The sequence below is a fragment of the Eptesicus fuscus genome, chromosome 16 (assembly GCF_027574615.1).
Source record: "Eptesicus fuscus isolate TK198812 chromosome 16, DD_ASM_mEF_20220401, whole genome shotgun sequence".
NCBI classification, from domain to species: Eukaryota; Metazoa; Chordata; class Mammalia; order Chiroptera; family Vespertilionidae; genus Eptesicus; species Eptesicus fuscus.
This window is the reverse complement of record NC_072488.1, coordinates 35753463-35779744: the sequence shown is the minus strand read 5'-3', so window position 1 is coordinate 35779744 and position 26282 is coordinate 35753463. Positions and strand designations below refer to the sequence as shown.

The 26282-nt window shown below is 40.7% G+C and overlaps 1 protein-coding gene and 1 long non-coding RNA gene across 2 annotated transcripts; one reads left to right on the top strand and one right to left on the bottom strand.

The window, feature by feature from the left end:
• Positions 1-2799, bottom strand: LOC129151900 (uncharacterized). The gene is made up of 3 exons (XR_008558618.1): positions 2737-2799; positions 631-787; positions 1-116 (listed from the first exon to the last, which is right to left on the bottom strand). It is a non-coding gene; the product is annotated as an uncharacterized LOC129151900 (long non-coding RNA).
• Positions 2800-3090: 291 nt separating this feature from the next.
• Positions 3091-18749, top strand: CCT4 (chaperonin containing TCP1 subunit 4). Its single transcript, XM_054728472.1, has 14 exons — positions 3091-3353; positions 6653-6705; positions 8808-8897; positions 9890-9998; positions 11183-11325; positions 12364-12485; positions 12840-12972; positions 13753-13892; positions 14717-14813; positions 14895-15005; positions 15102-15232; positions 15370-15604; positions 18196-18309; positions 18540-18749. The coding sequence occupies exons 1-14, from the start codon at positions 3227-3229 to the stop codon at positions 18552-18554; spliced, it is 1620 nt and encodes a 539-aa protein (XP_054584447.1). The 5' UTR covers positions 3091-3226; the 3' UTR covers positions 18555-18749.
• Positions 18750-26282: the final 7533 nt, after the last annotated feature.

Below are 26282 nucleotides of genomic sequence, written 5' to 3'. Positions count from 1 at the left end.
AAAGAAAGAAAAGGCATTAATTTAAATCTGCATAACAAACCTTACTCATGTTTATCTTGCAGTTCCTGGTCATTTCCCCATCACTTGTCTTCCAGACACCTTTCTTTCCTCTTTGGCTGAAGATTGTACAAAGTCACCACTTTGAGTTACTCATTTTCTATAGGCATCTCAAATGTATACATAAACAAATGATTGAAATGCAATGAACTAAGGGTTGTTATTACTTAGAACCTAGAAATAACTATCAGATTTGGTGGTGGAAGAAAGAAAAAATTAACTCAGCTTCAGTAGGTCAAATAGAAGCTTAATGGTGAATAGTGTTGGAGGAGGTGATTGAGAAGACATGACCACTGGTTGACCTTAGAGCTGGACCAGGGCAATCATTCCTTTCCCTATCCTTGGAATGTACGTTCTGTTTACAATTTCCACAATAGCAGCCTCTCCAAGGGCATAGCCTTGAGAGTAAGGTGTTGAGATCATCTGGACAATATCCATGACTGAGCCCAGATAAGGCCTTTATATACACTAAGATGCCAGTGGGCAGGTGTAGAGATGAACTTGTCTTGTGACTCCCCCTCCCCCCAAGACAAGCCTCATTAAGTTCCTTTGCTTATTAAAACTACCACCTACCTATCCGGAGTGGCTGCTTCCTTCTTGGGTCTCTCCCTTCTCTCCTTGTGGGAGGGGGAAGGGGGAAAGAGGTGCTGGTTTCAGATTTCACCCAGAAAACTCCTGAGGTTGCAAGCCAACAAGTAGCTCAACATGTTGCAGGGGAAATAGCGTGTCCCTGTGTTTGGAGGCATTAAAATCAGTAGTGTGCTAAGGCACAGTATGAATCTCATAGTGTAATGATGGGGTTCAGAACACACTACCCCAAAATATGGCACTATGGTATATCGAATATTTGAAGGAACACAAGAAACAAAATTTGGGAAATAACAGGTGGGAGAACTCTCTGACCTCTCCCTTCTCCCCTAAAGCAGGTCATAAGACCCTCACGTGAGAGGCGCCCTTTCTATACCCAGAGCATTCTTATCACCAAAGATGAGGAATGCCAAGAGGAATCTGAATGAACAGGCCTTGCTAAGTTTTTCCAGATTACTATCTTTAACTCATATCCTTGTCCTATTGTTGGCAGTGAAATACGGTACCAGATGTTAAGTGAAATAAGACTGGACCTCAGTGCAGCAACCTCAGTACTTGAGTCTGACTACGAAAAAATTCAGAGTCAACACTCAAACTATTAGCAAAAGTTTATGTAGAAAGCCACAGAGGTAGAAGTGATCTGTAGAAGAAATGGGTTCAGAAAACAAATTGTAGAGCCAAAAGAAGGGATCCTTAGAGCTTAGGAGAGAGAAGGGTGTCTGGGAAAGGTGCTGGCTTGCCAGAAAGGGAGAGAGCCCTGGGTCCTCCATCCTAAAGGCTTTTAAAAATACATGCATATTTTTTTATTTTAATTGACTGGTGCTCTATCACAAGAACCTGAGAAGACAGAAGGAAAAAGATCTTTTCCTGCCCTAGCCAGTTTGCCTCATCGGATAGAGGACCAAAGGGTCCCGGGTTCATTCCAGTCAAGGGCACATACCTGGGTTGCAGGCTCCTCCTCTGGCCCAGGGCCTGGTCGGAGCTCATGCAGGAGGCAACCAATCGATGTGTTTCTCTCACATCGATGTTTCTCTCTGTCTTTCCCTCTCTCTTCCACTCTCCCTAAAAAATCAATGGAAAATATATCCTCTGGTGAGGATTTAAAAAAAAAAAAAAAAAAAGATATTTTCCTGCCCTACAGTAGCAAAAGTGGACCAAGTGCCTAACGTTATAAAGCCGAAAAGGTAATCAGGACCTGGGTCAGAGAAATGGATATTTTACACATAAAGCAGATATTTATACTTGGTCGTTGAGGAGATACTGAAGGTTTTAAGTAGGGGAGTAATAACATCACATTTGAGTTTGTGGAAAACAAACAGGAGGAGCAGGAAAAGCCAAAAGCTAGACTATCACAGTAACGAAACAGATGATGATGTGGGCCTAAGGCAGTGGCACTTAGGTTGGAGAATATGAGATTCTTGATGTTAAGAATGTAAAATGATGCCCAGTCTGTGTGGCTCAGGGGTTGAGCATGACCTATGAACCAGAAGGTCACGGTTGGATCCCCCATCAGGGCACATGCCTGGGTTACCACAGGATCCCCAGAAGGGGGCATGCAGGTGACAGCCGATGAATGATTCTCTCTCATCATTGATATTTCCATCTATCTCTCCCTCTTTTCCTCTCTGAAATCAATAAAAAAAATTTTTTTAAAGAGGCAAAATTCGCAGGCTTTAGATGAGGGAAGGGAGAGTAGAATAAAAGGAAGAGTTATTTCATAGGATTGTTGTGAGGATTAAAAGCGCTAGAGGGTGTAACGGGTTTAGCACTGGGCAGGACTGAACGATCGTTATTAAAGTGACTCCCTGAGAACCAGTGTCTACGTTATGTGGTAAAAACTAGTGTAAAATGAGGGCGTTGTATTGACTAGTGAAGCAGTCCTGATCTGGCAGGCGATCACAGCTCCCAAACTTTCAAGATTCTCTAGCATTTAACGAGGGTGGATTTAAATCTGTAACTACCACTCAGTATCCATCAGCAGGAGACAACCAACCCTAACACTTCAAGCAAAGGGAACCAGACGCACATGCCAAATCCCCCTCCTCCGATTCCCTTTCAAAATGAATACAATACAAAAACACGCGGCCTGACCAAAACCAGCTCAGCCCAAAGCGGTAGGGAGCAATCCCGGAGCGAACTACACCTCGAGTTAAGGGACCTCACAGCCGAGGACCCGGAAGTGGGAGGGAGGGGTGTCCCAACGCCCGCCTTTATTTTTTTTTTTTCCAACGCCCGCCTTTAAAACAGAGGGCTGTCCTTTCTCCCACACAAGAGTTCGCCCCGCCGCGGCCCCAACCCGACTTCCGACCCCCGGCGTCGGAGGCCGACATCCCCTGCAAGCCCAGAAGTCCCCGGTGCAGTGCCGTCATCGGGCGGGCGGCGGGCAGCCTGCTACGTCACGCCGGCGCCGCGCCGCCAGGCAGGCCCCCTGCTCCGTCTCCGCCCCCTCCTCCTCCCGGAGCAGGCTCTGCATTCTGGAAGGTTCGTGGAGGCGTTGGGCGCGCTCTCTTACTTCGCAGCCGCCCAGAATCCGCGTCCATCCGTCCTTCCTGAGCCCCACGCAGACCCAGCCCAGCTCGCCATGCCCGAGAACGTGGCACCCCGGAGCGGGGCGCCCGCCGGGGCTGCCGGCGGCCGCTACAAAAGCGCCTATCAGGACCGGGATAAGCCGGCCCAGATCCGCTTCAGCAACATCTCCGCGGCCAAAGGTATCGCTCCCGGGGCCTAGCCCGCGCGGCCCTACGGGGTCGAGCTCTGCGTTCTCACCCTGCTTTTGGGTGGTCCTGGTGGTCGTTGATGGTCATTGATCCCCTTTTGTCCTTAAGTAGAAGCAGCCCTGTGAGAGGATCCTGTTATTTTCTGCCGATAATTCTCGACCCGGAGCATGGAGGCTTTTCGGTTTTCCCCCTTCTGGGACCTGGACGCCCCTAGTCTTTCAGCCTGTTCACTCAGGCTTGTAGCGGACCCTTGGGTTCTGACAGTTAAGCCCTGTCGCTTATCTGCCTATTGGTTCCGTTAGTAAAATGTTTGCACGATACTTACAAGTTCTCTAGTTATTATAAAAATAACATTTAAATAAGCATGCCTCGCTCAGCTGTTGAATCGAATTGGGTAAACTCTTCATGCTTAAGTTGGGGTGTGGCCCTTCATATTGGGCTGTGGGGAACAGATTTACCCGTTTTGTTTGAGAATAATTGTGGAAAGCTACATTGTGCTTTTATGTTCTCTGTGCATGTGCAACCAAACACAGGCAAATCAAGAAACACGAACAGTTTGCTAGAGTTGGATTTTTTGGGTAGAACACTGGCAATCAAGACCCGAGTTTCGTGCTCTGTTGCCATTACTTCGTGGCTTTGTAACCTTTAATCTCTAGGCGAGGCTTTCTTACCTATAAAATTGAGGGGGAAAATGTTTCTTATTAGAAAGAGAAATCTAATTCAGATAGATTCTGGAAGGAAAGGTGAGAACAAGCCTTAAAAAATTGTCTGTGATGTGTATTGAGTATAATGAATATTTCATTCGGGTTAGAAAATGAGTATGAGAAAAGAGAGGGGGGAGGGGGGGGAAAAAAGAAAATGATCATGAAAGTGAGATTGGAAGGATAAGGTTGGGCCAAATATTGAAGGTCCTGGTATCCTGGAGAGGATTTGGCACAACTGCCCTGGCTAGAAATCATTTTTCAGTAAAATGAGTTAATAGCTAACTTGTAGGGTTGCTGTGGGCATTAAGTAAGAAAGCATATGCAGAGCCCCATATATAAAATACAGCCTTATAAATACGTGTTTGAGGTCCTCATCTGAAGGGACTGAGGGTGTGATGATGATGCTAAAGAAACTGATATAGCAGGTCAGTGTGGTTTTTTATATTGTTGATAAGATGCCCTAGTAACTGTTGCATTTATCAGTTAGCCTGTGGTAAAATTGATTTCCTTATATGTCATTTGGCTGGAAGAAGGATGGTGAAATAAGAATAGGTTCAAATATGGGCCTAGTGAGTTGGAGAGGTCAGAATGACCAGATGAGTAGACTTAGGGAGTCATTTGGAAATTCAGGAGAGAATATACCTGGAAATAAAGATGGGGTAGGTAGTTATCTAGGGGGCGTGGTGAGGCCATAAGATATGCATAACATATGCATGGGCATAGTGGCCATTATGGCCATGAGAGGCCACTAAAAGCTTAGATTTATTATGTTTGAAACAAGAAGTTAAATTTTTGGGCCGTGTGGAGGGTCAAAAGAGCTATATAATATGATAGACTTTAAACAAGGAAGATACAGCATGGAAGGTTTACTTAGGTGACCTTTGAAACAGCAGTGAACAGAGAATTGAAACTGGACAAGAGAAATATGCATGTGGGAAAGAGAGACCACCTAGAATCTAGGTCCTAGATTATGTAAGGAGAGCTCAGAGCAAAATGGCACAACTAGTCTTTCCAAGTCAGACAAAACTTACAAACTAATTGAGAAAAGCTGCTGCAATGTGCATCTTTAGTTTAATTCAGGGAGCCAGTTGTTTTTTTTGGATGTTATGTCTAGTACTATTCTCTATGAGTCATTTAACAGACAATACAGTGTGCCACATGGTATATGTTAAACTTCAGACAATTTGGGAGATGTTAAGCAGTCTAAAATATATCCTATGTAATCCTATGTAATAATCCTATGTTATAAAGAGCTAATATGCTAATTAGACCAGACCGGAACAACCTTCTGGAAAGACCAGTGGGCGGGGCTGTGCTGCTGCGAGGGCCGAGCCCCTTGCATGAATTTCGTGCATCAAGCCGTGTGTGTGTGTGTGTGTGTGTGTGTGTGTGTGTGTGTGTGTGTGTGTGTGTGTGTGTTTTGGATAATGTGTATTTTTCTAGTGTCTTCAAGTAGATGAATTAAGGGCATTTTTTTAAAATTGATTTTAAAGATAGTAGGGGAGAGAAAAACAGATGTGCGAGAGAAACATTGATCAATTGCCTCCCATGCACACCCAGACGGGATCCAGCCCACCACCTTTTGATGTATGGGATGACTCCAACCAACTGTGCCACCCCAGCCAGTGAATTGGTATGACTCCAACCAACTGTGCCACCCCAGCCAGTGAATTGGTTGGTCTGCTTGTAGAATTATGGCCGTGAGAGGCCACTAAAATTGCTTGGAAGGGTAATAATAATGACTGGGCAATTAGGAACAGCAGCCTCAAACTATGAGATAATTAGGTAGAAAACAGTTTTTAAATTACACCAAATATTTTCTCTTAAGCTCTTTAAGGTTATCTATTATTGTTCACAAGAGGCGGGGGGGTGGGGGGGAAGCCTTAATGCTAGTTGTGGAGTACACAGAAACTATTAATGCACAATTTCAACCCTATGTATAAGGAGTGAGATAGTATGTGAGAAAGGGAAATATTTAATCAGTTGTCCAGACCTTGTCAAAGAAAAGGGGTCAAGTATTATTCATCAATTCCAATTTCTCTTAGAAGATGGTAAGAGGACTAATGAAATAGAAACAAGTCACATGAACAGATAATAGTAACTTTGGCATGGTAAACTGTATATCTAGAGATGTTTCATAACATTGATAATGACTGAAAGCTGTGATTTTAGTTTTGTGTTTGTTTCTCATTTTTTGGAGGGAGAGGTCAAACAAATAAGTTAATTACATACTATGGTAGGAGGTCTAGCCTGTCTTATTGCAGCTTGTCTTATTTTGAAAGAGAAAAGAATACAGTCCACGTTCAGAGATAATATTTTGACATTTAAAGTAAGATTAGAGAAATCCTCAAAATTTATTCTGCCATAGGCAGAGCATAAGGACTATGTATAGTGATTTTAACAACAAAGCATGAAGTGCGTGCCCTACAATTAAATGAGTAAGTTATCCTGTTTTAAACAATGAGTTTTCTTTAGTGAACATGGTAAAATGTTCTGCACAATATCCTTATAAGGACAAAAAGATCATTTGAGGAGAAAAGTAATTTGCTCTTTAAAGAGTCTTCTTGATTTTGTCTTCCTTTGCAGCTGTTGCTGATGCTATTAGAACAAGCCTTGGACCAAAAGGAATGGATAAAATGGTAAAAATGAAATCATTCATTACTTATTGAATGCTGCTGTCTACTCTGAAAGATTTTATTTTTGGGGAGAAAGAAACACATTGATTTGTTGTTCCACTTATTTATGCATTCATTGGTTGCTTCTTGTACTAGTATGTGTCCTAACCAGAGTTCAAACCCAACACCTTGGTATAGCGGGATGATGCTCTTAACAACTGAGCTATTTGGCCAGGGCCTCACACTGCAAGATCTTGATAGAGGGTTAAGATACATTGCTTAAAAAGTAACAAGTGTTAGAAAAGCACTTTGAGAGTTCAGAAGAGTGAAAATTCATATTTTGTTCAATGCTTTTTAAACAATGGAAATAGACATACAAAAGTAGTTACCTACTCTTTTTGTGTTGTCAGGAAATATAGTAAAGCTAGGTGTAAGGGCTTGAGTTCAATGTTACGTATTGATGTAGCTCTGTGACCTGACAGGTCTGAGGTTTCAACTCTTCTGGCTTTGTTGACTGGCAGCATAAAACAGATGGCTTCCAATGACTTTTAGGTAATATGCCCCCATCTTTACTTCCTTTAGTGCTAGCTAATTTTCAAAATAAAAGATGAGGAAACAACATAGAGGATTGTCTGGATCAGCAGTCGCCAACCTTTCAGACCTCATGAACCACCAGTGGTCCGCAGACCACCGGTTGGCAACCGCTGCTCCAAAGGTTTCCTTAAACCAGCGGTCACCAACCTTTTGGACATCACGAACAATCAGTGGTCCACGGACGACCAGTTGGCGACAGCTGGTCTGGATGATACACGGGTCATTATTCCTTCTGAATATTTTAATATCAATATTTTTGCTCTTTGCTGAGGAACTAAAAAATAAGTTATGTGTTGACTATAAGAATTGTGTATGTCAATTGTAATTGAAAATTTTAAGCTGTTATACTAGAGGCCCGATGCATGAAATTTGTGCAAGGGGCTCGGCTGGAAGGTCGTCCAGAAGGTCGTTCGGCTCTCTGGTCTAATTAGCGTATTACGCTTTTATTATTATCTACACTAATAAAAGAAAGATGCAAATTGACCGCAGGCATTCCGCACCGCCCCAGCAGCTCCAGGCCTCTGGGCAGCATGGGAAGGCAAAAAGGCAGCTCTGGTGGAGCTAAGGTGGTGCCGGCAGCCAGGGGAAGGAAGGCCCATTCTTGCACGAATCTTCGTGCATCGGGCCTCTAGTCTAGTAGATAATAAAAGGCTAATATGCAAATTGACTGAACAGCAGAATGACCAGTTGCTATGATGCGCACTGACCACCAGTGGGCAGATGCTCAATGCAGGAGCTGCCCCCTGGTGGTCAGTGCGCTCCCACAGCGGGAGCGCCGGGCTCACCGCTGGCAAGCACAGCGGTGGCGGGAGCCTCTTCTGCCTCCGCGTCAGGGCTAAGGATATCCTACTGCCAGCTTAGTGTCTAAGCCGGCAGTCATTCACCCCCCGAGGGCTCCTGGGCTGAGGGACTCCATCCCTGACTGCACAAATTTTGTGCACCAGGTGTCTAGTTTTAAAAATAATAGCTAATTAATGGAAATAGGGAATTGTGTTCACATTCATGGTGCTGTATTTTGGGGCATCCATGGCATCAGTTCTCTTTTTCACAAATAAAGTAATTGGAACAAAGCCAGCTGTTTTACTTGTAAAGTTAGACTATTATGCATACTTTTAGTACAATGATTTATAGTAGTATACAGTTTGAAATTAAGCACAGTTGTAAGCTATGTAAACATAACTTAATTTCTCTACCAAATTCATAGAGCTTTTAGGTTGTCATATTAACCCTTTGCACTCGCTTGCTTTTTTCTCGATTCCTTTATTCTACTCGGGATTTAATTTTTTAAATACCCCAGATTTTACAAAGCGCGGCAGTAGAATAAAAAACTGGAGTTTCTTTTCATACAAACTTATTTATTTGGATTTTTTATATTTCAAATTATTGATACATTCAAAGAGTATAAAAAGAGCTGCTATCGATGCTAACCTTGTCGAGTCACACTCGACATCCGAGTGCAAAAGGTTAATACTGGATAAATAAAATAACTTTTGAAATCACAGCTTTAAAAAATAATAATAAAAACTTTTCAGATTCAAGATGGAAAAGGCGATGTGACCATTACAAATGATGGTGCCACCATTCTGAAACAAATGCAAGTGTTACATCCAGCAGCCAGAATGGTAAGTATAATTTTAGATGAGGTGTTTTTTTAAGTGTATGGTTTGATATTTGGTAAACAGTTAAATTTGTTTTATTTGATCACATGATATAATTTAAGCATTGTGAATTTTTAAAAATTTATTACTGTATTTTCCGGCATATAAGACGACTTTTTAACCCAGGAAAATCTTCTATATGCCCAGTCGTCTTATACGCTGGAAAATACGGTATTTTTTCTTGTGTTTGAATCCTCACCCAAGGATATTTTTCCCATTGATTTTTTTAGAGAGAGTGGAAGGGAGTGTGAGAGACGGAGAGAGAGACACACATTGATTGGTTGCCTCCCACATGCGCCCCACCAGGGCTGGGGGTTGACTCTGCAACCAAGGTATGTGTCCTTGACTGGAATTGAACCCAGGACCCTTCAGTCTGCAGGCCAGCACTGTGTCCATTGAGTCAAAAGGCTAGGGCAAGCATTGTGAATTTTTAAATTATGTAACGATGACTTTTTAAGTGAATCAAATTATGCTCATACAGGGGTCAGTTCAGATACACTTGACAAAGGACTCCAAAATGACACTGTAACCTCATCTGAAATTCCCCATTTCATAGCTTCCAAGGCTACAAGGTACCTATGGTATAACACTATGCTCTCTGACTGGAACTTTTAAGTAGCTGGGAATTTAAATATTTACAATCCACAGTCTGAACCAGAAATCAATGTGTGTTTTTATATATTTATATATATATATATATGTAGAATTTTGTATGCTATAAATATGTGGGTTATCATTTTCTTTTCTTTTTTGGGGGGGAGGGATTATCATTTTAAAATGAAACCCAAATAGACAACAAATCCAAAGTCATATGTGTTATATTGAATCTTATAGTGTTGATAATAATCAAATTGTGACACTGATGTGAAAACCATTTATATTTTTTTATATTTGAATTGGATGTTATTAGGTTCTCACATTTCTTATTGAACAACTTAAATGTTCTGTTCACTTAGCTGGTAGAGTTGTCTAAGGCACAAGATATAGAAGCAGGAGATGGCACTACATCGGTGGTCATCATTGCTGGCTCTCTCTTAGATTCCTGTACCAAGCTTCTTCAGAAAGGTAGGTAGAACATAGGACATACTTTTATTCAAGTTAAGTAATGTCTGATTTAAGATTTAATTTGGAATAATCTTTACAAGGATTTTTAAGATTAAATTTTGCTATGTTTATTATATGAATTAGAAATGTTTTTCTTTTTGCTTTTCTTTTTTGCCAAACTTTTTAATTATTATTGAATTTATTGGGGTGATATTGGTTAATAAAAGTATATGGGTTTCAAAAAAAAAGTATGTGGCTTTCAGGTGTGCAATTCTATAATACATCATCTGTACATTGTATTGTGTGTTCAACACCCCAAGTCAAGTCTGCTTCCATCACCATTTATTCCCTCTATAGCCTCTTTAGCCAAGCTTCTTTTTTTAAGTGATTTTTGGAGAGAGAAACCTCAATCGGTTGCTTCCCGCAAGCATAAAAACTGAGAATTGAACCTGCCGCCCTTATGTGTAAGGGCAATGCTCCAACCATTTGAGGCACACCGAACAGGTCTAGCCAAACTTCTTTGTGATGGAACTTGATAGGATTTTGCTTTTCAAAAATAAGTGGTAGTGCTGTTACTAACCTTAGGCTCTAGATTGAATGGTGATTTGGGAGAGAAAGTAGGGGTTCTTGTTCTAGTAAATAGTGCTTAATCATAGTGGTGACTCTCCAGTCACTTATCCTATTTATGTAGATTTATGCTGTTTTTAAAAGTATTAACTTTGGTTTTCCTTTTAAATATCGTGTGTGTGTGTGTAATTGAACTATTCCAAATTAAGTGGAAATAAATTATTAGCCATAGTTAACAGTTAAGGTTATGCAAACCATTATAACTGAAGAATAAGCTAATCTATAGTTAATAATTTAAAATTTATGGTTGTTTTGAAATTTTAACGAATAGAAATTTTTTTTTTTTTAGTATATTTCATTGATTTTTTACAGAGAGGAAGAGAGAGGGATAGAGAGTTAGAAACATCGATGAGAGAGAAACATCGATCAGCTGCCTCTTGCACACCCCCCACTGGGGATGCGCCCGCAACCAAGGTACATGCCCTTGACCAGAATCGAACCTGGGACCCTTAAGTCCGCAGACCGACGCTCTATCCACTGAGCCAAACCGGTTTCGGCCGAATAGAAAAATTTTAAGTGTGTCAAATATATAGCTTATTTGTTACATAATTAACTAACTGGATTTTCACAAATGACAGGGATTCATCCAACTATCATTTCGGAGTCATTCCAGAAGGCTTTGGAAAAGGGTATTGAAGTATTGGTTGACATGTCTCGACCTGTGGAACTGAGTGACAGAGAAACTTTGTTAAATAGTGCAGCCACTTCATTGAACTCAAAGGTGAGATGAACGCTAAGGGATCGATGTAAAATTACAGCGTAAGGTTTGTTAAGAACCACAACTCCTATGCTGTGATTTTTGTTTGATGCTATACAGTTCACACATTGATTGGTTGCCTCCCACATACCTCAAGAGTAGGTAACTAAAGTAATTTGTATAACTGAATTCAAGTAAAGTTTACTCCAAGATTGTCAGATAAATTGTATCCCCATTTTACCGATGGAAAATAGGTCTAGTGAAGTTAAATAACTCATCCAAGACCCACAATAAGGGATAGAACTGAAATTTGAACCAGGACAAGATTGCCCATCCATAGGCCATCTCTTAACTAATGTCTGTGCTGCTTTTCTTAGTTATCAAATTTAAAGCAATGATGTTTTTTAAATTTCTTGGGAAATTATGTCAGCTTCTCTTTTCTGTCATGTCCAGTGTCACACATACGTTCTTTTTTCTTTTCATCAGCATTATATTGATATATTCATTTTCTTCTAATGTTAAATTGAGAATTAGATAATAATATTGTTGAATGTCCCCAGAAATTAATGACAGTATAGCATAATGGTTACAAGCATTGGTCTTAGAGTCTAGACTGCTTGGGTTCAGCACTGGCTCTATCACTTGACTAAGCTGTTTGACTATTTTAGTTTCTTCATTTGAAGATTGAATGATTATAGAAATGTAAAGTACTAAGACCACTGCCTGGCATAAAGTGCTCAGTAAATGTTAGCCACTAGCTATTTTTACCAGCACCCTCAGTATTAGGGGTACACATATATAGCATCTGATCACAAATTCATTTTAGATAAGAAACTTCCACATAAAATTAACTTTGTTTTGGATTTCCTATAGAGTTGTGAGTACATATTTTTATTTCATGCCCTTGGTGACTGACAATCTGAATTGAAAAGACAGTTTGTATGGAATGTTTTCTCATATATTCTCACTTTCCCTCTCCCACCATCCAAAAAAAGTGATATGTCAGTAAAGAACTGGGACTTTTTCTGTTGTGAAACTGACTTTTTTTTTTTTTAATTCTAGGTTGTCTCTCAGTATTCAAGTCTTCTTTCTCCGATGAGTGTAAATGCAGTTATGAAAGTGATTGACCCAGCCACAGCTACTGGTGTAGATCTTAGAGATATTAAAATAGTTAAGAAACTTGGGTAAGCAGACCTATTTATAACTTTAATGAATAAAAATTGATTTTGAAAGTAAGCTTAAGTTATTTCCAAAAATAAATAACTTTTAAATGAAAAATAGGTGAAAGTCAGAAAGCTTTTTTTATATTTTCATGAGAATTTGTACTAGTATTAATCTGAGAATCTCAAGAATTTGTTTGCATTCCCTTATGATGGCAGGGCAGTAGTGTGATCAAAGAGGTTCAGGAATGGGACACTAATAAATGTGAGTGACGCTAAAGCACATTTTATTGGACTGATGATTTTTAATCTGTTAGAAATCTAAACTTACAGATTTCTGCTCCTTGTTAACTATTCCCTTGCTTCCTTTTTTCTTAGTGGGACAATCGATGACTGTGAGTTGGTGGAAGGGCTGGTTCTCATTCAGAAGGTGGCAAATTCTGGTATAACCAGAGTCGAAAAGGCTAAAATTGGGCTTATTCAGTTTTGCTTATCTGCTCCCAAAACAGATGTAAGTAGAACCAAATAAAATTGATTTTTTTAATATATATGTTTTCTAATAACAATAACTTTCTAATAACTCAACTTTTATTCATTATCATGAAAATAGAAAATACTGATACTAGTGATAAGAAGTATTTGTCTCAAAAGAACTAATAAAATTGAAATAAAGGCAGAAATTGTTGGATGCCAGAACATGACAAAGTAACAAGGATGCAAGTGAAATTATTTCAGTAAAATATTTGTATAAAGCAAATTGGCATATTCAGGAAATAATCATTTTACATTTTATCAAAATGTACTTGCATGTATATAGACACATATGACAGCATAAAAGATCTGCAATAAGGTTGGTGTATATTCATCTTTCCAGACCTTTTTTTTTAATACATACACACACACATACACAACACACACCAATATATTTTTTTTATTGATTTCAGAGGAAGCGAGAGGGAGAGAGAGATAGAAACATCAGTGATGAGAGAGAGAGAGAGAGAGAATCATTCATCAGCTGCCTCCTGCACGCCCCCTACTGTGGATCAAGCCCGCAACCTGGGCATGTGCCCTGCCCATGGGGAGTGGAACTGTGATCTCCTGATTCATAGGTCAAAGCTCAACGACTGAGCCATGCCACCTGGACTTTCCCAGACTTTTTCTGTGCATGTTTATATATAATATTTGATATGATTTTGCTTGAATTTATACTATAATATTTTTATTAAAAATATTTTTTCACTTTAAAACTCCTATATGCAAATTATTAATATGTTGTTTCTTTTCTAAACAGATGGATAATCAGATAGTAGTTTCTGACTATGTCCAGATGGATCGAGTGCTTCGAGAGGAGAGAGCCTATATTCTAAACTTAGTGAAGCAAATTAAAAAAACAGGATGTAATGTTCTTCTCATACAAAAGTCTATTCTAAGGTATGCAGCTATTATGTTTTCTTCTTAATAATAATTGATTTTGGATACCCTCTAGCAATTTTTACAGAACCATTTGAGGTAGATAAACCACTAGACAGCTAATGAATCTGCATTTTGGGACATTCTGATGAATACTCTAAAATAGGTTCTTTTCAGAATAGGACATTCTGATGAATACTCTAGAGGGTATCCAAAATCAATCATTTAAATGTGGGGTGTATAATCTTTCTAGCCAATATCCTAGATGTTAAGTAAATGGAATGCTTTGTTTTTCAGTGTTTTCTTCTAATATGTAGACACATTTCCATGTATTCTATTAATACATTATGCCAGAATGTATTGTGGATGCTCATTGATGAAGAATTGGAATACCTGGTTCTCATCCCAAGTCATATAATAGCTAGTAATCTTGTTTTTTAATATGATTATAGTCTTGGGATTAAAGATTTTGATTTTTTTTTAACATTGATTTTAGAAAGAGAAACATCAATTGATTGTTCCACTTATTTATGCATTCATTGGTTGCTTCTTGTATATGCTGGCAACCTTAGTGTATCAGGACAATGCGCTAATTATTCTAAATCAGGAAGTATCAAAGTTTTAATTATCAGAGATACACTTACTTAGTATTTTAAAAAACAATGACATGGTTATCTTGTGTGTTTTACAAATAGTGTTATTGGGGTACATTTTAATATTATCCATTGGAAATCACCACACATTGTTTATTTAAACAACAGTAAAATAATGAAAACCTTAAAAAATGGTTGAACAGCAAATATCTTTGACCTAGCATTGACATAATGACTGATTTTTTATTGTAGAGATGCTCTAAGTGATCTTGCATTACATTTTCTAAACAAAATGAAGATTATGGTGGTTAAGGATATTGAAAGAGAAGATATTGAATTCATTTGTAAGGTAAAATATTCTAACATTTGTATGTGTGAAAATGTCCAATAATCAAATGTCTTAATTTGAGGATTTGATTATTTTTCCCAGACGATTGGAACCAAGCCGGTTGCTCATATTGACCAGTTCACTGCTGACATGCTGGGATCAGCTGAGTTAGCTGAGGAGGTCAATTTAAATGGTTCTGGCAAGCTGATCAAGGTAACAGTATTATAATTAAGCTTTATTTGCCTGGATTTTTTTTTGTTTATTTTAATCTTTATCCCAAATACCTAATTTGGAATATGTTTACTAAAGATTACAGGCTGTACAAGCCCTGGAAAAACAGTTACAATTGTTGTCCGTGGATCTAACAAATTGGTTATTGAAGAAGCTGAGCGCTCCATTCATGATGCCCTATGTGTCATCCGCTGTTTAGTGAAGAATAGGTAATATGAATTGCTAAGTAACATTTAGAACATTAAAACTTCAGTATTTTGACTATTTTGAAGGTGTAAATGGTAAATTATTTAAAATAGCTTTCTCTTAGATAAAATAAGCTAAAAAATGTGTTTGTGAATTTCAGAGCTCTTATTGCAGGAGGTGGTGCTCCAGAAATAGAGTTGGCTCTACGGTTAACTGAATATTCACGAACATTGAGTGGTATGGAATCCTACTGCGTTCGTGCTTTTGCAGATGCTATGGAAGTAATTCCATCTACACTAGCTGAAAATGCTGGCCTGAATCCCATTTCTACAGTAACAGAACTAAGAAACCGGCATGCCCAAGGAGAAAAAACTACCGGCATTAACGTCCGAAAGGTAATAATTTAATCTTTAATTATTGCAGGAAATATTAATTAATATAACATTTTTAAAGCTTTGTAATTAAAAGTAAAATAGGATTTAAATATTAGGCCTGCCAGATAATTTATGTTATTGAGTGAGAATGAAGATGGATTATGCCGTAAGTGAAAAGTATTATCTGTTCATTACCTCTGCCAATTTATTGGCTGATTTTTGGCATGTTCCATAGTCTGTGCTTCAGTTTTCTCAATTGTAAAAACAGAGACTAATTAATAGGTCCTTTGTAGGCTAATTGTGAGAATTAAATATATTACTGACAAGAATGCTCTTATAAAGATGCCTGGCATAGAGGAAACACTTAAGTATTAACCATTGCTGCTGTTGTGACCACCAGCCTAATGAAGTCAGTCACTAGGGTAAACACATAGAACAGTAATAATTTCCCCTTTTGTATATGTCCCTTTTTATTGAAGAGACAAATAATACTTAATGCGGGGCGAGGGGGCTAACAATCCAAGGTTACATTTTTTTAATAGAATAGAATTCCTAAGGAGGGCACATTATGAAGATGTAGCTTTCATTGGTAGGGTATGAGGAAATTTCAGAAGGGGGAGCAAATGGTTTACAGGTGAGAGAGCCTGAGAAGTTTCTAATTTTGTCTAGAGTGGAAGTTATCTATTGGTAATACACTGGACTTTAAGGTTGGAAAGATCAGATAAAAGCTAACGAGGTATGGGGTGTTTTTTTATTCCAGTAGTTGGAAGCTACTAACATTTTGTTAACCAAGAGGCTAAAATGATGAAATGAGTATTTTAAGGTGGGAACACAGGAGATGGGGTTGCTTGTGATGGCCACCAGCAGTAATCCTTAGGAGAATGGAACTATGATAGTGGCAATAAGAATTTATAAGTGGCCCTAGCCGGTTTGGCTCAGTGGATAGAGCATCGGCCTGCGGACTGAGGGGTCCCAGGTTCTATTCCGGTCAAGGGCATGTACCTTGGTTGCGGGCACATCCCCAGTAGAGGGTGTGCAGGAGGCAGCGGATCAATGTTTCTCTCTCATCGATGTTTCTAACTCTCTATCCCTCTCCCTTCCTCTCTGTAAAAAATCAATAAAATATATTTTTTAAAAAAAAAGAATTTATAAGCGAGATTTGAGAGAGATGTAAAGGCAGAGTAGGATACATAGGAGGAAGGTTTTTTATATATATACTAGGGGCCCAGTGCACGAATTCATGCACCTTGAAAGGAACTGTGGGCCAGGAGGCTGCTGTAAGCACAGGGACGGGTTTCGGCCCATCCTCCGTGTCCCTGCCCAGCCCCTCCTGCCGTGGCCCCCTATTCCCTGTCTGCCTGCGGCCCCACTCCTGCCACTGATCCCATGTGCTGATGGCACTAGCTCCACTCACACCTGCTGTCAGCACGGAGTGATTGGGGCCGGTGCCAGCAGTGGATGTGAGTGGTGGCTGCTGCCCCGATCACCCCTCAGGAGCAGGGGGGGTGGAGAAGCCCTCAAGGGCAATCAGGGCCAGCAGCCGCTGCTCGCATCAACTGATAGTGCTGAGTGATTGGGACCGGCAGCAGGCACAAGCAGCAGCTCCGGCACTGGCAGTGGGTGCGAGGGGGGCCAGCGCCAGCAGCACGCGCAGTGCTAGCAGGACTGCAGCACACGGGAGCAAAGAATTTTGAGTAACCACCAGAATCTTGCCCTGGTGACAGTGACCGGCGCCCTGTCTTGGTCTGGCACCCCCACTTACCTGCTCCACCATCCTGCCACGGCCAATGCCTGCCATGTTCCACACATGCCCCCTGGTGGTCAGCGCACATCATAGCGACTGGTTGTTGGGTTGTTTTGGTGTATTTGCATATTAGCCTTTTCTTATATAGGATATCTTATTGATTTCAGAGAGAAATGAAGGGAGAGAGAGAGAGAGAGAGAGATAGAAACATCAATGATGAGAGATCATTGATTGGCTACCTCCTGCACACCCACGACTGGGGATCGAGCCTGCAACCCAGGCATGTGCCCTTTACTGGAATCGAACCTAGGACCCTTCAGTCCGTAAGCCAACACTCTAGGGCCATAGGAGGAGTTTTGAAGTTAGGATTTGGGGGATGCAGCATTAATTTTTTCCAAATTTTAGTAGAAATACAACCTATCCTACATAATAAAATAGTAATATGCAAATTGACCGCACCTTCGCTATGCCCAAGCCACGCTCACCAGCCAATCAGGGTGAGTATGCAAATTACCCAACAAAGATGTCGGTTAATTTGCATACGCTGAGGGAGGGAGGAGTGAAGACTGAAGACAACTTAGAAGGAAGAGGGAGGAAAAGCGGAAAGCAAGGTGGCTGCCAGAGGGAAAGCCCGGGCGGGGCGGGGCGGCGGGTGCAGGCGTGGCGGCTGCAATGGTGGCGGCGGCGGCCGCTTGCAGGATTCTTCCTGCAAATGGGCTACTAGTAGTGTATAAAAGAGCTTACTTAGAGAGTATCTTATTCTAAAGTAGAGTAAGGGAAAACTACATTTGACAAGGTCTTGATTCATAACTGTAGCTGGTGATGTGTATACTTACAAACACTAAAAGCAATTTGTGCTAATTTGCAGGGTGGTATTTCCAACATTTTGGAGGAACTGGTTGTCCAGCCTTTGTTGGTTTCAGTTAGTGCACTGACTCTAGCAACTGAAACTGTCCGGAGCATCCTGAAAATTGATGATGTGGTATGTATAGGTTGGGAATTTTCCTACAAGGTCAAAAGGTATATCTTTTAAGAGATTTTTGGGGTGTTTGTAACTAATAATTTGCTAGTCATCAAGGTGATAACAGTTCATACTCTTGCAGTCTTTTCTCACTTGTAATAATAGGGGTGATTTGGACAACTGCTTAAATGTCTGCCATCCTTAAAATTCTATTATTACAGGTTTTGAAACTCAAGTTTTTCTTTTGTCAGGTAAACACTCGGTAATCTGGATAACACTGGCTGACTCGCACCATCATGGCCACTAATAGTGCGGCTGGAGTGGAAGATCACTGGTGTTTCTTGTTGTTTGGAATATTGTTTCTCCTATAAATTCCTGGGCCTGGTCTTCCAGTTTGCATTTACTTGAAATTGTATTGACACCGTTTAATGAAAATATTAAAGATTTGGTTTCAAAAGGCAGATTAATTTATTGTTGCTGCCCCTATCCCCCCCGCAAATGTTATTTCAGACACTTGAAAAACCTATAGAACAAAAGGGGCAATGGATTCACAAAGTAATATATATACTGTTTGAAAAGTTAACATTCAGAAAGACACAAAGTGAAAAATGAAAGGCTTCCTCTACCCTATATTCCTAATCCCTTTATTCAAGAATGTTGTGTTCATTGAGATTCCTTGTACACATTAAGTAGCAAATATCATTTATACAAAAACTAGAGGTTTGGTGCATGACATTTGTGCACTGGGCAGGGTTCCTCAGCCCGGCCTGTGCCCTTTGGCAGTCCGGGACCCCTCGGGGGATGTCCGCCTGCCTTGGAGGCGGGAGAAGCTCTCACCACCACCGCTGTGCTCGCCAGCCGTAACCCCAGCTTCTGGCTGAGCACTGCTCACCCTTCTCCTGCGTTGAGCGTCTGCCCATGGTGGTTAGCGCATGTCATAGAGACCAGTCATTCTGCTGGTTGGTTTGCATATTAGGGTTTTATTATCCTATCTAATAAAATAGTAATATGCAAATTGACTGTCACCCCAACACACAAGATGGCTGCCCCCATGTGGACACAAGATGGCTGCCACAAGATGGCCAGCAGGGGAGGGAAGTTGGGAGGAACCAGGCCTGCAAGGGAGGGCAGTTGGGGGTGATCAAGCCTGCAGGGGAGGGCAGTTAGGGGTGACCTGGCCAGCAGAGGAGGGAAGTTGGGGGTGATCGGGCCTGCAGGGAAGGGCAGTTGGGGGGGAACAGGCATGCAGGAAAGGGAAGTTGGGGGTGACCAGGCCTGCAGGGGAGAGCAGTTAGGGGAGATGAGGCTGGCAGGGGAGGGTAGTTAGGGGTGACTGGGTCAGCAGGGGAGGGCAGTGAGGGGTGACTGGGTCAGCAGGGGAGGGCAGTGAGGGGTGACTGGGTCAGGAGGGGAGGGCAGTGAGGGGCAATCGGGCTGGCAGGGGAGTGGTTAGGGCAGTGATGGCGAACCTATGACACTGACATGTAGCCATTTCTGATGACACGCGGCCACATGCCAAGGATGAAACATTTGCTGCTCCTGAGGATGAAACGTTTGCGAAATAATGTTTTTTCCTCAAAGTGACACACTACCCGAGTTATGCTCAGTTTTTTGGCGAAGTTTGACACACCAAGCTCAAAAGGTTGCCCATCACTGGGTTAGGGGGTGATCAGGCTGTCAGGCAGAAGCGGTTAAGGGCAATCAGGAAGGCAGGCAGGCAGGCAGGCAAGCAGTTGGGAGCCAGCAGTCCTGGATTGTGAGAGGGATGTCCAACTGCCTGTTGAGGCCCGATCCCAGTAGAATCAGGCCTAAACAGGCAGTTGGGACATCCCTCCTGGGGTCCCAGATTGGAGAGGGTGCAGGCTGGGCTGAGGGACAACACCCCCCCCACCCCCCCCCGCACAAATTTCGTGTACCAGGCCTCTAGTAAAGGATATTTCATTTTTAACATGTTGAGCACCAAGCCTGTTTTGTCTTCCTTTCCATTTAGCCCGCGATATCCAATTTCACCAATATGCTGGCGGCACCAGTGACTGACCAGTCCAAACAGAAAGTATAGTGTCAGTCACCGGTGACTGACATGGCACTTAACATGTTAATTAAATTTATTGGGGTGACTAAGAGTATCTCATTCTTAACTAGACTAACGGAAAACTACATTTGAAAAGGTTGATAGGATCATACAGGTTTCAAGTGTACAGTTCTATGATACATGATCTATATATTGCATTGTATACCCACCACTCAAAGTCATAATCTCCCATCACATGTATTTGACCCTTTTTCTCCTTTACTGCCCTCCCACTCCTTCCCTCTGGTAACAACCAATACTATTGTCTGTTTCTTTGAGTTTGTTTTATATCCCCCATATGATTGAAATCATACGGTTGTTAGCTTTTTCTGACTGACTGACTTCACTTAGCATAATCTCAAGATTCATCCATGTCACAATGGCAGTAATCCCTCTTATTTATTTTAATATATTTTTTATTGATTTCAGAGAGATAGGGAGAGAGAAAGAAACATCAATGATGAGAGAGAGTCATTGATCAGCTGCCTCCTGCACGTCCCACACGGGATCAGCCCACAACCTGGGCATGTGCCCCCACTGGGGATTGAACCGTGACCTGGTTCATAGATCATCATTCAATCACTGACCTATGCCAGCTGTGCCAAAAGGAATTTTTTTAAAATGATCTTTATTTGGGAAAATTGGTGATATAAGGACAAACTGTTTAATGGCTGAAGGGTAATAGAATATGTCACCCTACAATATACAATTTAGGATTATTTTGAGCTGAAAGCGATCAAGAATCAGAGGAAGAGCTCTGTGCCCTCTCCTTAAAAGCCCTTGGGCAAGGTCATAAGTTTCCCTCCCCTATACCAGGTAAAGAGCACTCTTGTTGGTAGAAATGAAGAGCCCATACTGAGAATTTACATAAATAAAAGGGACTCTTAATTGATGTTTTGTTTTAGTGGCTTTAAAAACATCTTAATTGCACCTTGATCAAGCATCATCTCTCACCATGAATAGTGTAAAATCAAAATAATCTCTGCCCTCACTTTAGCCTCTTTCTGCACACACTATAGTTAGTAATTTTTTAAAAAAACTTGTCAGGCACTACCCATTATGAAAGCTTTCATGGCTTCTATTGCCTTTGGATAATGGCCAGGCCTTTGAAGTAGACCACAAATTGGGCCTACACAATTTCTTTTGTATTTCACAAGGAGTGTTATAAAAGCAACTAGGACTCCCTTCGCATTTGTGGAGAATACAGTCAATCAGCCTGAAGCTTCTTTTGTATCTGGTAACTAAATTAGTTAACTAAAATAATTTGTTAAATGATGTCTTTATATATTTAGAAATCTATTTCAGGGTTGTCTAAAATTTAGTAATTCAGTTTTAATGGCTAATAGTTCATAGTAAAACAAGCTTTTTCTTGTTGCCATGAAACTGTTGAATGAGATATGTCCTGAAATCTTTCAAGTCAAAATACTTCTCTACTTGCCCAGCCAGTGTATTTCAGTGGTTGAGCATCAACCTATGAACCAAGAGGTCCCGGCTCCATTCCCAGTCAGGGCACATGCCTGAGTTATGGGCTTGAACCCCAGAGGGGCATGTAGGAGGCAGCCAATGAATGATTCTCATTGATGTTTCTCTCCTTGTCCCTCTCTGAGATAAAAAAATATATTAAAAACATTTCTTTAAAATGTCAACACTATCAGGCCTAAAGCTCACTTTACTGGAATAAAAGCCAAGCTCTCATCAGTGCACACATCCTAGATCTGTCCCATCCTCTCATCTCTGCCTCTGCTCTCCTTGCACTCTACCCCTCACACCTGCCTCCTTATATTCCAGCACACTCCTTTTGCAGGGATTTCGCTCATGCTGTGCCCTTCACCTGAAACTCCCAGATAGGAGCTCAGCTCATCGTTTACCTTCCCATAAACTCCCTGCTCAGTTCCCTTCTCAGCCAGATCTTTCCTGAACGCCCTATTTTATTTTATTTTATTTATTTATTTATTTTTTAAATATATTTTATTGATTTTTCACAGAGAGAAAGGGAGAGGGATAGAGAGCTAGAAACATCGATGAGAGAGACACATCGACCAGCTGCCTCCTGCACAACCCCCACCGGAGATGTGCCCGCAACCAATGTACATGCCCCTGACCGGAATCGAACCTGGGACCTTTCAGTCCGCAGGCCGACGCTCTATCCACTGAGCCAAACCGGTTTCGGCCTGAACGCCCTATTTTAAACTGCAATCCTACCCCAACCCCCAGGCACTTTTTAAAAACATTTTTATTGATTTTAGAGGAAGGGAGAGAAACATTGGTTGCCTTCCATACGCACCATGACCAGAGATCAAACCCACAACCTGGGTAAGTGCCCTGACTGGAACTTGAACTGGCAATCTTTCAGTGCACGAGACATTGCTCAACCCACAGCCACACCAGCCCGGGCCCCAGGCACTTCTTGTATGCCTCTCTGCTTTTATTTTTCTTCATGGCGCTTTACCAGTGTTTATTTCTTGTCTGTCTCCCTCCAATAGAACATAAGCTATATATTGAAGTCAAAAGTATTAGCTTCTTTGCTCCACTAATGACCTAGGATAGTGGTCGGCAAACTCATTAGTCAACAGAGCCAAATATCAACAGTACAACAATTGAAATTTCTGAGAGCCAAATTTTTTAAATTTAAACTTCTTCTAACGCCACTTCAAAATAGACTCACCCAGGCCGTGGTATTTTGTGGAAGAGCCACACTCAAGGGGCCAAAGAGCCGCATGTGGCTTGAGAGCTGCAGTTCGCCGACCACAGACCTAGGACAAAGAATAATGTCTGGTATTTAATAGATGTTTAAAATACACTTGCTGAATGTAAAAGATTTTTTGAATAATGGATTTTTTTGCACACCTGCAATTGATTCACACTGTAGCTTTCACTATGGGAGACCCTGTCTAACAAAGTTAAAAGCATAGACCAGAAAAACAAAAGTGTGAGATTAAAAGCAAAGAAAAACTAAAAGGAAGTAAGGTGTTCTCTACCAGCTCTAGTTGTATGTATTAAAAAAGGGTTCAATTGTTAGATGTTCAAATGAGCTTTGCCAGAGAAGGAGGGAAAGAGCAGATGAAGAGGAAACTATCCAAAGCATCTATAGATTGAATGCAATTCCTATCAAAATCCCAATAACATTTTTTACAGAAATAGAAAACCCATCCTAAAAATTGTGGAATCTCAAGGAAACTGACTATCCAAAACAACCTTGAAAAAGCAACTGGAGGATTCACACTTCCTTTTTTCAAAACTTACTACAAAGCTACAGTAATCAAAACGTACTAGCATAAAGACATTTAGATCAATAGAATAGAAAAAGCAGGGGCCAGGAACTTATTTTCTGCATCATGTCATTTGGATAGTCATAACATCATTTCCAGGCCACACAAAATTATCAACTTAAAAATTAGCTTGCTATATTTGGTCAAGCAATTAATTCACCTCTAATCCCCTGCCAGGGCCAGACCAAATGATTTTGTGCGCCTTATATGACTTGGGGGCCAGACATTCCCCACTCCTGGAATAGAGAGTCCAGAAATAAACTCTCCTACATAAGGTCAAATAATGTGGTTGTTTTTGAAAGTATGTCTGTGTGTGTGTGTGTTTTGGTGTTAATCTTCATGAGGATATTTTTTCCACTGCTTTTCAGTGATAGTGGAAGGGAGGGATGAGAGAGAGACATCCACTGGTTGCCTCCTGCACTCATCTTTGAGGGGGTAGGAAAGGGAGGTGGGAGCAAACCGCAACCCAGATACATGCCCTTCACCAGGAATCCTGAAATCCTTCAGTGCCTCGGGCTGATGGTCTAACCAGTGAGTCACACTGGCCAGGCCTGTTCAAATAAATTTTGGCAGCTGAACCAGGACCATTCAATAGGGGAAGGTCAGTCTTCAACAAATGATGCTGGAAAAACTGGATATCCACATGCAAAAGAAGGGTGGATCCTTAGCTTAACACTGTATGACAAAATAAAAGTAGATAAAGACCTAAATGTAAGACCTAAAACAAAACTCTTAGAAGACAACAGAATGAAAGCTTCATGACATTGGATTTAGCAGTGATTTCTTGGATATGTCACTAAAGGGATAGGTAACAAGAAGGAAAAGACAAATTTAATTTCATGAAAATTTGTGCATCAAAAGACAGTACCTCAGAAAGAGAAAATATTTTCAAATCCCATAGGTGATAAGGGATTAAAATCCAGAATATATAAAGAACTCCCAAAACTTTAAAAAACAAACAAAACCCTACTCAATTTGCCGCAACCTGCACGGTGGGTTTCAGGATGACCTGTAGGAGGGCCGACGCACAATAAAGATACTAAACAAGAAATAAATTTTAAGGCATGGGAGGCCAGGTGGAGCCTCTTTGCAAGAAGAGGAATCCACAAGTCCAGGTCCTGCCTGCTTTTATTCAGTTTGGTTACACATTTGCCCTTTAGCAATGCATGCTGGCAGAGCAGATAGAATCAAAGCTCAGTAAAGTTTAGTAAACAATGTAAAGATTATCAGGTCAGGAAATCTGAGATCAGGGTCCATCGGCCTTCCAATGTCTCCCTTGCACTTTCATGCTAATGCTGCTATGCTGTGGTCTCTGGCACCAATTAAAAAATGGGCATAACGTTTGAATAGACATTTCTCCAAAGATATACAAATGGCTAATAAGCACATGAAGAGATGCTTGACATCACTAAACATTAGGGAAATACAAATGAGAGCACCTCACACCCATGAGGATGGCTACTATAAAACAGTGTTGGCCAGAATGTAAAGAAACTGAAATCCTGTGTACTGTCAGGAATGTAAAATGTACAGCTGCTGTTGAACAATTCCTTAAAAAATTAAGAATAGAATTACCAAATGACCCAATAATTCCACGTTTGGATATATAGCAAAAAAGAATTGAAAACGGTCTCAGAGATATTGTACACCCATATTCATGGTGGCATAAGTCACAATAGCTAAAATATAGAAGCAACCGAAGTGTTCACTGATGGATGAATGGATAAGCAAAATGTGATAAATAGAATATTATCCAGCCTTAAAAAGGAAGGAATTTCTGATGTGCTACAACATGGATGAACCTTGAGAGTACTATGCTGAGCAAAATAAGTCAATTACATAAAAGACAAATATTGTATGATTACACTTATATGAGATACTTAGAGTAGTCAAAATCATGACAGAAAGTTGAACAGTGTTTGCAAGGCCTGGGAGGAGGGGAAAATGGGAAATTATCATTTAATGGATATGGAGTTTCAGTTTTACATAATGAGAAACTCTGGGGATGGATAGTGGTGATGGTTGCACAGCCATGAGAATGTATTTAATACCACTGAACTGTATATTTAAAAATGGTTAAAATGGTAAATGTTACTTGTATTTTACCACTAATAAGAACAAATTGATCATGCAAAGAAGTAGGAAATTATGACCCATAATGGAGAAAAATCAACCAGGAGGAAAAAAAAACACCCAAATAACAAATGATGGCATTATCAGATAGAGACTTAAATGCAGCTTTTATAAATCTTCCATATATGTTCAAGGATGTAAAAGAAAATTTGAACATGATAACAGAAATGGGAGATAAAAGAGACTCAAATGTCTAGAAATGAAAAATTCATTATCTTTTAGAAAAGTACTCTGAATAGGATTAATATCAGATTATCATTGTCCAAGAAAAGAACACCAAATTGGAAGACATGACCTCAGAAACTAAAATAAAGCACAGAGCCCTGCCCGCGTGGCTCAACGATGGAGCCTCAACCTATGAACTAGCAGGTCAGGGGGGGGGGGGTTTCCCGGTGAGGGCATATACCCCGGGTTGCCGGCTCAATCCCCAGGGAGGGACGTGCATTCTCATCATTGATGTTTCTCTCTCGCCCTCTTCCTTCTCTGAAATCAACAAAAATATCTATTAAAAAGGTAATAAA

What these genes read in the sequence shown, in the direction of transcription:
- CCT4 (XM_054728472.1), top strand. Translation starts at nt 3,227, where the DNA reads ATGCCCGAGAACGTGGCACCCCGGAGCGGGGCGCCCGCCGGGGCTGCC. An exon ending in CCACTTCATTGAACTCAAAG is followed by an intron (nt 11,326 to 12,363) that starts GTGAGATGAACG and finishes TTTTAATTCTAG; the next exon opens with GTTGTCTCTCAGTATTCAAG. An exon ending in AAAATAGTTAAGAAACTTGG is followed by an intron (nt 12,486 to 12,839) that starts GTAAGCAGACCT and finishes CTTTTTTCTTAG; the next exon opens with TGGGACAATCGATGACTGTG.